This window comes from Chanos chanos, chromosome 13 (assembly GCF_902362185.1).
Source record: "Chanos chanos chromosome 13, fChaCha1.1, whole genome shotgun sequence".
NCBI lineage: Eukaryota > Metazoa > Chordata > Actinopteri > Gonorynchiformes > Chanidae > Chanos > Chanos chanos.
Genome location: NC_044507.1, coordinates 10,367,044 through 10,377,501, shown reverse-complemented (window position 1 = coordinate 10,377,501; position 10,458 = coordinate 10,367,044). Strand labels below are relative to the sequence as shown.

The window sequence follows — 10,458 nt, the reverse complement described above, 5'->3', positions numbered from 1 at the left end:
TTTTTTTTGATCTGTTGCCGAGGATCCTGAATATTGATCATTGAGATCATCATATTGTTTCTGTTCTTCTTGTTTATGATTTATGAATGTGTTGTAAGTTATTGTGTGCTGCATCCGGTGGAATGATAATTCTATATGGAGGCGTACGAGAAATCTTGAGTGCGAAATGTTTTTCAGCGCGGACAGGCTTTATTGTGTTATCTCTGGCACTGGGCTCAGAGAGCCAGAGTTCAGGGAGGAGCAGATTACATTTGGGTGTGCTCTCTTGAATCATTTATGTGGGTTACAGCCCATCTTCAGTCCTTGTGGTTTCGCCCCAAAAAGACACTGAGTTCAAGGAAAGGAGACGTAGAAGGAGTACTAGAAGAACAGTAACTCTGTTCAGGTCAAACAAAAATGTTGCTGTTTGACAATAGAACAAATGGAGCTTCTCTGACGTCACAGCTAATTTGCCACATGATAACTTTCCACCTCCGGTGTCACCAAATCTGAGATAACTCAAATGAGAGGTTTGGCTAAATCTCAAAGCTGATACCGACATTTGGAGCTTCCGCCTGTTAAATTCCTCTTTTACTCATTTGGAGAGATCCCAGCATAATTATTGGCCTTAGTGAGACATCTTTGTTAAAGGTTGGAGACATATTGACTACAGTACTAGATCAACCAGTGAGTCCTCCCAACCCACCAACCGCCTGCCCCATGTTATGTACAGATTATCACATCTATACTACAAAAGGCCAGTACGAGATTCAGTTTATAGATAGAGAAAACCCATAATCCCCATACAATCAGTTAACGTCAAATATCATCTGCTTTATGGTGAAGGGTGATAATATTGGCCTCAATGGGATTTTTATGCGATTACTCTTCATGCTCTAAATATAATGTTAAGCAACCACGTAAAAGAATAGAACAGAATTAGACAAGCTTTTTCTCATGTAGTTATTTTGTCTAATAGGTGTATGTAATTTTTCAAGGTCTAATAAACATTTATTGGCTAATTTCATTGTTTTTACGCTTGAGCGATGTTGAAAAATGCACGTACACTTAATTTATTCCACCGCTGTAAAGCATTTGATCCAGGTCTGTTTGAGCATCCATGCATGAAGTTTAACAAACACGTACCACAAATATACCATTGTTTCAACACATGCTGTATTCATTGAACTAGTTTACTGGTCTGGTCCCCTCTCTTCAGGCACAGACGCTTCATTCTCTCACTGTATGAGATTGAACCACATTTTCCTTACTCGTTTTCATGCCATAATGATGAAATTGGTTAAGCCGTTCATTAGATAGAGTACTCTCTCAGGCGGTGTAAAAGTTCACCTTTGGATTTATCCAGGAAGCATTTTCTAATAATTTGATTTTAAGCTGTTAGGTTGTGTTTTTATGAGTGGTGTATACACAAGTGGAGTTGTCTCCATTGCTGAGCAAAAGAACAAAAGGTGTTAATGTAACGCGTGTTGACGCCCGGCGTGCCAGCTGTGCTGTGGCCGTGCATCCATGCTGCTACGTGATATTTTGAGATGATTGTTTACAGGGGACCTCCTCGGCGAATGTGTAAGTGTGAGGAGTTCCATATAAGACAAGGTCATGTTTCTGGAGCAGGTGGCAAGGCGAGTCATTCCTCTATAGTTCTGTTAAGTCATGGCATCACCCCCCCACCCACCCACACACACACAGACACACAACCCGCGCACATCCCCACCCCCCCCAGCCCCCCTGCTGCCTGCCTGTCACAACGAAGTCAGCTTGTCATTGCCCAGGATCAACCGTGTTTCATCAAGGCTGAAGGTGACCTCCTCCAAATGAATTATTTACTCCCCCAGTGGATTACAATTAGCTAGTCATCCTGTGTCATTCAAATGTTTAATTGTCATTGTTCTCACACTGCGGGGCTCATTTAACATGGAGCTACCTCACCTCTGTAGTGGGATACGGGAAGAAGCAGAAGTGAGTGACACGCGATAATATTATGAATACACTGATTTAATGTAGATATAATAGAAATATAAGCGGCCATTAAGAAATTATATTAAATGTACGTTCTCCCCTTACAACTGAACAGTATTCATTATTTTTTTTCATTTATGAACTGATATTCACTTGTTTGAGGCAAGAGATGTGGATGCGCGATGTTTTCGAAACTGTACAGAAATACCCTTGAGTGCTATCCCAGCTTGCATTGCCATCATTAGACCTTAGGCCATCCACGTGCTTCACGACTGAGGGAGTCATCGGGGTCGGATTGCCACAGCCAGTGGCGTCTTTCCCCCTTTTGTGTTAGAGCTCAGGGCATCTAGGCATCATCATCATCATCATCATCACCTTCATCATCATCTTCATCATCGTCAGTTTGACTCTGTGAGACCATCATGCACAGATGACTCTATCTAGGCCACGCCTGGAACCTGTGATAGAAAAAACTGCAGATGTCATTATATTTCTGATTTGAGGTCTACTCTTTGAAGACAAAAACGGCTGTAAAGGTTTAAAATCTCATCACAAGGTCATTACAGTCACATTATTAATTGCGCCTCAAGTGTGTGTCTGACCAGCGTGGACTTGACAATAGTAGGCCCTCAAAAATAGAACAATCAAATCTCCAGTGGACGGGCCTTGTGATTTGCCTCCTGTGGATCTCTATCTCTATAGCCCAGTGAGCGATAATAATCAGTGGTGACTCAGTATTGTGCACTAATGTGGCTTCTACACACTGACCTGATAAACTGTTTGTCGGTAATTGACATTTGGCTGGGATAGATGCTTGCTTTGGTAATCAGCCGTGTGTGATTAAAGCTGTAACTGTGAAAGTGGCTAATTAATCACTCTTCTTTAATTCCTGAACCAAGAGATGTGGATTTAAAACGTCACCATATGACTTATAGGGTCCTTTTTCGATTGGGTTTCTAGACCCGTATCACACGCACGTACCTTGCGTCAAAGACCCGTTCACCCACAGTCAGACTCCAGATAGGGCTTACTTACTAATGGATCCTGTACAAACTAAAGGCAACTAAATGTAAACTCCTCTTTTAGTTGGCAAAAGCATGAGGTTGGAAGGGTGGCTGAAATAGACCAGCTGTTATCACAAAGTGTTACATGTTAGCAGGCTTACAGCCAACAGGACATTAAAACACATGCTCTGAAGACTTTTAGTAGGGTTAGTGGTAGTTAGCAAACTTTTATATTGTCAGTGTTTGTTGTTGTTGTTGTTGTTGTTGTTTTCTTCTCTCTCCCTTTCTGTCTCTCTCCCTCTTTCTTGCCCTGTTATTAGCCTAATGGTCATCAGACTCAGTATTGCTCGGCTGCCAGTCTCATAGGAGCTTCAAACGATTGGCACGATAAACACTGCATGGCACAAAAGTATACAACCTGAACCAGAGCAGGCAGGGGAGCTGTTTGCTTACAGAAGGCACAGAACATGCTGACCTGATTATGGTGCCATAGGATATAATTTAAGCTTTTGTTTTTCCATGTCTTTGACATACTTTGAGGCTCCTCTGTGTCAGCATGCTTCTAGAAACAAAGAAAGGACAATTTCTAAAGAACAAATGTTTACACCTGTGTCGCCATGGAGATTCCCCTCTCTGCGCTTTGCTTTTCTCAGGAGTTAGTTAAAATGGCCCGGTTGGTACCTTTTTATTACTGGTATGTTAACAGTGTTTACCCAGAGTGAGAGAGAGAGAGAGAGAGAGTTTTCTGTCTTCTTATTTCTATTTTCTTTTTAGTCTCCTTTTTTGGGGATGTGGGCTCTAAATATAGCTTTGTTGGCCCGGAAATGTGCGTGTCATAAAGTCCGTATGTGGGTGGATTTCTTCAGAAGACGGAGAGATGGAAGCCAGTTGCTGAGTCACTGATGTGTCTGTTTGAGATGTCTGTCAAGTGATTCCTCTTCCTGAGCACTTCCATGATTTATTTCTCTAGAGGGCGTATCGAGCGTCTCACTTTACAAAATATGCCATAATGATGAAATTTAGCTTTTGAGCGTTTTAATTTGACAGCCCGTATTCTCGTATTGACCATATGTTGGCTTGCATTCATAATATAAATCTAATTATGATATAAAGTAGAGCCGTCTCAATTAAATTTGAAAGTCCGCTGGGTAGCCACAGCTGAAACGTATGCTATGCGTCTTTGATATCTGAAACTGCACTAACCCCTCTTTCTTCTCTAAAAGTAATACAACCAGCGTATATATATCATGTCATAGTGTCAACACATGATATAATTACCTCAGCAGTGTTTCATAGTTTATAGAATAGAATAGAACTTATTCCCTCTGAATGAAACATCCATCGCCTCAAAGCCTATTCTGTCGCTGTTAAATCTGCAAAGCACCAATATGTTTTCCGCAGACGCGTGTTGTTCTCTCTCAGTCCATCTGCCTGTCTGTAGGCTCATTTTATCCCCGGGATGCAGCTGCACCTTTGAGTTTAGCCAAACACTGTCAGCCTTTGTATTTCAGCTTATTCTTGGATCGTAAATGCACTACTGATGGAAAATTTATAAAACATGTTTTGGAATATAACCCAGGCAAACCAATGCTGTTCTTTAAAACAGTACTTGAAAGCCATATGCGTAATTATTTATTAATATAAATGTAGTTTTTGTGAGCACAACCTCTCTGCAACACACACACTCACACACACACACACACACACACAAACACACATTGAACACTGTGAACTTGAGTAACAGCGTTTACCAATGAAATCATACATCATTATTATGAAGTTATGCAAGAGTAGACTAGCCAGAAAAAGCCATGAGTTTCTCGGCACAGTGAAGGTACAGAAGCTTTGGTGTATGACGAAAGCTCTTCAGTGGAACACAGTCTCTCCTCTCATGCAGGCTGTGTGTGCTTGCCTTTGCATCGCATTTAGCATGATGCTATCAATAGTCCCATCACAGAATTGATTTTTCCATGTGACAAGCACTTTACTAAATGATGCATCAATTAATCCAGTGTTGACAGTCTCAAACGTTCAATTAAAGTGCTTACGAACATAGATCAGAATTCCTTTTGTTCTTTGGTTCTTTTTTTTTTTTTTTTTTACAGCTCAGAGATCTTGTCTTTTGGACTTTGAGCATTCGAGCTGTAATAATAAAATATTTTGATTAAATTTCCAGAATTAGTCAAAACATCTTTTTTGTCTCTATGTGTACAGTTCAGACATGCTGTTTCTCTAATTAAGGAATATGTTTCACTCTGCGCAGCATGTTTACTTACATGTACCAAACGGTTTGTGTTTCAACCCGTTTTTTTTAATCTTTTGACAAGCGCTTTGGGTCAATAAGAGGTGACTTCATGTTCAGTTTCTTTATTTCGGTTCAGTTTCTGCTTCGGTCAGAGGCCTTGGATCAAATCCTAGACAGAGAGTGTGTTTTGCTGATTTTTGTGTGCATAAATGATTACTAGTTTGGATTAAGATGATAAAAAGTAAACATGTAATTTTTCTCACCTTTCTAAATAAATGAAGGTGATGGATCATCTGTATTTCTCTCTCTCTCTCTTCTAGACTGGCCTTTGTTGACCTCCAACAAGTCACAGATGTCTGTGAGGAAAGAGCTGCCTCAGATAAAATCACTCTCTGCCTTATCGACTCCTGTTAAGACTGGGGCAGGTGCCTCTCTCTCACCCAGCGTATTAATGCCAGTAGCCCCAGAAAACTATAATAACAGTGCCATTAGTACAGTGTTTGGCTCAGTATTTTCAGGTTCAGGGAGTTCTTTCCCTGCAAGACCAGAGCCTCTTTCTAGCCCTGCTCCAGACCCGTCAGAGTCAGGAGTAGGGGTTGGACTTAGACCTGGTGCCTCTAGGGTCTCCCGGGACCTGAATCCCCCTGTGCCTGGTTCCTCCCCTGTGCCCATGTCGCCAGGAGCTATCACACCGAACCCTCGGCATATACAGTCTTCACCTAACTTATCAGCTCCCCCTTGGAACATCTCCCCTTCTCTGTCCGTTTCTGATGATCTAGATACTGATGTCAGAGGTCTCGATGAACCACCTCTGCCTTCCCCTGGACACCAGTCTGGACCAACCATTGTGATGCCTCTTTCACTTGAACCTCCCTCAACCAATGATTCTGTGGTTGCGCATGGAAAGCAGTTGGTATCTTCCAGCAGAGTGGGAGATTTGGATCACTTACATCCTAGTTCTGACCCAAACATACAGAATGATGCTGCTTTAGGCATCCAACTGTTAGATCCAAGCCAAGCCGTTTTTGGAAATCTTCATATGACGTCAACTTCAGTTGAGCCAACAATCGGACTGCTTGAAGATTTCTTCCCAACCAATACCATGGAGGTTGACTGGGGTTCTGGCGACTACCTAGAGACCATGTCCTTCATGGGGTCAGAAGGAGATGACTACTCACTGGTAACAAATCTTCCGTCTGACATGTATGAATTCGAAGACTCAAACTCTGAGGCGTATGATACTGCATTCCCTACAAGGGTGGTAGTGTCTTTATCCAGCAGACACCCATCTCCTAGCCCTCTCAGCTTCCCCACAGGAGTTTCCAGTATGCCCACTACTAGTTCTCCTAATCTGACCACCGCTGCACCTAACACTGTATTCAGGCCTCCCAGTATATCCAGTACATCCAGCATTTTGTCTACCACCACCTATTTGGATCTTCCAGCTATTCATCCAACATCTGCTCATTCCTCACACATCCCTCCCACACTTACACCAGATTTAAATCACAGCAGTGTAGCCAGTGAGAGCTCAGAACTGGACTCTGACTGGGCAGACTCTGTTACTATTGAACCCACAGATGTCCTCCTGCCAGACATGAACAGTCTGGAATACATGACCATTCAACTGGGTAAGGACAATACATCCATACCAGAGCACAGAGGTGACCAAACCAGCTCTAGGCATCTCTCCCTCACTCCAATCAGTACCAGTCAGATCTTGCCTACGCGTTCCTATGCTGTAGATCCCAGTCACATGCTAACAGTGTTGTATGAGGAGGAGCTACAGCCTGCAGACAACACCTCATGGGCTGAAGATTCCTCTGCCGATACCTCAGGGTTTGAGCCTGTTAATGACACAGTTCTAGATACCTCAGAATTGAGACCTACCTTAATGAATACAACCGAATCTTTTCTAGAGTCCTCAGTAGCACTTACTCCCTCAATGGTCCTTTCAAATTCCATGTGGGATCAGGTCTCATCTACCGACAGGATAAACACGGCGTCTGTCTCGCTTTCTGTAGCCAATAGCACTTCCACAATGATGTCTGTTTTTCCAACAATGACACAGGAACAAGATTTTGGCATGTCGTCTGTCGTCACGGACATTCAACAGTTTACCTCGACGCCCAGCTTATCTTCGTCTGTCAGTGTTACTGCATTCCCCACGGAACCTGCCCCCAACGTCACCTCTTTCCCCGATGTGTCGGAGATGGCTGACCAGGATGTCAACACAATCACACCCTCAGAAGCACCCACAACTGCTTCAACTGATGATGACGGATTGACAACAGACAGCAGCACAGAAACCACCTTCACCACGTTGTTGCGTAATGAAACCGGCGCAACTACTTTTATAAATATCCAGACAACCACGACTACCGCTACCAGTAATGAGGCCTTCAACCTCACCACGCTGCCAACCGCTGTAACGGACCCATTCTACACCACCTTAAAAACAACCCCGCAGACAACAACTTCTCGGGATTATCTCTGCAACATGACAAAAACGGATACTTACTTAGTCAGAGTTGGTAAGACAGATAAAATTTGTATTTTTGTGACCAGTGTAGAGAAAATTTGGTCAAATACCGGGCGAGTAAAATTATGTCAAAAAATTTATTAAGAAATTAAGACAGTTGTTTAACGTGTGTCAAGAGCTTATGAAAACTTTGAATATTTCTCTTGTGGTAGTAAGAGGCACATTATATATAAATTGAATTACACTGAATTTGTGTTCACCTGCAAGGATTTCCTAGTGGGTCTACTGCTGGTTATGCCAAAGCCAAGGTCCGGGAAGTTCTCAAGGCAGAATTTAATCGAACCGTGGAACTACAGGTATGTTGGATGTGAGCTATGCTCGACTGTATTCGAATATCTATCATTTTACCTTTCTGAAGGAACACAGTGACCTTAATCATTGATTTACACAGAAAAACTGTTCAGTATAATCAGGAAATTCTATTAAATTTTAGTCTTCTTTCCCTTAACAATAGACAACAGATTCCTAACTTGAAGTCATGTGTTAGGTGGTAGGTAGTGGAAATATAACAGTAGCTTGAAGAAAGATTGCATAAACATTCATAGATGAATTCATTTTGGACAACCAAAGACTAAGTAATGACTGAAAATGCAAAGGCTCTGTGGCCTTTGGGAGTAATGAGTCGTAATTAGGGAGAAAATGAGCTGGCATTTGTTTGGATCTTAAAAGCAAAATGTGTTAAGTATTCTGTTTTATGGAGGTTGCGTAAGATGCACCCAGTTCATTTAAATCAAAAGTTCTGGAGATCTGTTTTGTAATAACACTGGCCCAAGCATGAACTGGGTTACAAAGGAGAATTGAGAAAATAGGACTCTTCCTGTCTACTTTATCTTTTGATTTACTGTAAACACACAACAGGGAATAAGGCTTTGTGGCCAGGGACTGGCCGCAAGAGACCTTCCCTACATTACGGCGCTGTATCATATGTACGCTCTTTCATCTGTGTTTTGCCAGACTGAAATATTTCACTGTTTGGACCCTATCATAATACTCTTATATGACTCCTTTTCATTCTGTCCTCCTCTACTAAACCTGACAAACGTTCCAGGAGAGATTTGTGTAGAGCTAATACTAAACAGGCATAACGTGAGGGCCTCGGGAAGAGTTCCTCATTGACTTACTTAATGATCCAGTCAAGAGTAGAGGCTAAGAGAGTGAAAGCACAAGGATTAGGAGCACTGAACAGTACATATTTGCCACAGGTCTGTTGTTTGCCCTTAACAAATGATACAGGATCACTTGTCCAGTTGGTTAATTCTCACCTTAACCTTATTAAGGTGGGGGGGGGGGGGGCGGGGTAGTACTAGCAGAGCAAGAGAGCAGAGAGAAAGGTTTTGCTGATATTCACAATTTTGTCGTGTTTGTTTGCAGGTGGTGAAGGCCCCGCCAGACTTTGTGTTCCGCACAGTGTCTGGTCCGGTGGTCTACACAGCCATCGCAGTCATCAATGCCCTACGCCAGTCGACAAGAACAGCCCGCTCTATCCTGAGCGTGTCGCCCATCAGCACTGCACCGGGCCAGCAGTACCAAGTTCACTCTGGTAGAGACAAAAAACATCTTATGGAGTCCCTTTAACACAAATGTCTCTCATTTTCATTTGGGTATACCTGTAACAATTAACAAATGTATTTATAAGAATTGTCAGTCTTCTCCTTGTGAACTATAGTACAGTTGCTGAATGTCTGTTGTTGCTGTCATATCGTGAAGAGATAATAACCAAGCAGATATAAAAGGTTAGGTTTTTAGAGATGCTGTAATTAGAGTCACAGACAGTTGTATACCACCATATTTTGTTGCGCGACATGCTCTTGGCCTCTTTTCTGTTGCCGTATTCTGTGTAGACTCACTGTGTTTTTGTGTTCTCTCCGCAGTACTCCAGTTTGTGCCCAGTCATGTAGACGTGCGTGTGTGCACCTTCTTAGAGCAAATCGAGAAAGGTCTGACTGCAGCGTTCGCTGAAGTGCGACGGCGTTCACAGGAGTCCACGAACTTCACTGTGCACGTAAGCGCTCCAGTCCTTCTCTTGGCGTTACCAAAGAGCGTGTCCTGCTAAAGCTTTCAGGGCTTTTATACACCCCGCCAAGTCTCAGAGACACCTGTCTCAAAACTGATCCTCTAAAATCCTCTTAATTACTTCCTATTTCTGTCAAATTTGCTCAATACAGTCTTCTACGATTACAAAAAGATCTGAAATAATTGAGGTATAAGCACTGTTTGAACAAAACCAAATGTGGATTAAATGACAGAAACAACTCCCTTTTTTCCCGCTTTTTTCTGTACTAACCAATTCCTTATACTGAGCATTAAGCAGAGACGGGGTTTTCCCTGCTGTTTTAATTCCACTGGCTTGTTTGCTGATCCGAGCACTTAGCCAGTTCCACTGATTGCTTCCAGTACACTGGGATGACATCATCTGGAGCAGTTTGCTTTGATTGGATTTAGAAAAACGAGCTAGCGCCATTCAGCTCAGCCGTCGTCAGGGCAACAGAATCGTGTGACTGGGAGTGTATCTGTTACATAGCTATGAATCACAGAGACTGATTCCGAGACAAGCCGTATTGTAATTCAGTTAACTTCAACACTCCACAAATTACCTTAGTTACTTTCAGAAGGATTCGGATTTGTCTCTAATCCGATCTGACAGTAGCCTAAATTATGCTTGGCCACGGTTATTGAATCATCGCGTTTGTGTTATTTGCTCTCATTTTTTT

General features: G+C 42.4%; 1 protein-coding gene across 1 annotated transcript in view; it reads left to right on the top strand.

Annotated features, from left to right (window-relative positions):
• The first annotated feature begins 5,656 nt into the window (after positions 1 to 5,656).
• Positions 5,657 to 10,458, top strand: part of si:ch211-1e14.1 (UPF0606 protein KIAA1549) — a 24,202-nt gene continuing 19,400 nt past the window's right edge. The window contains exons 1-4 of the mRNA XM_030790623.1: positions 5,657 to 7,739; positions 7,955 to 8,043; positions 9,119 to 9,287; positions 9,619 to 9,749. Coding sequence (XP_030646483.1) covers positions 5,657 to 7,739; positions 7,955 to 8,043; positions 9,119 to 9,287; positions 9,619 to 9,749 — 2,472 coding nt within the window. The remainder of the gene's footprint in view (positions 7,740 to 7,954; positions 8,044 to 9,118; positions 9,288 to 9,618; positions 9,750 to 10,458) is intronic.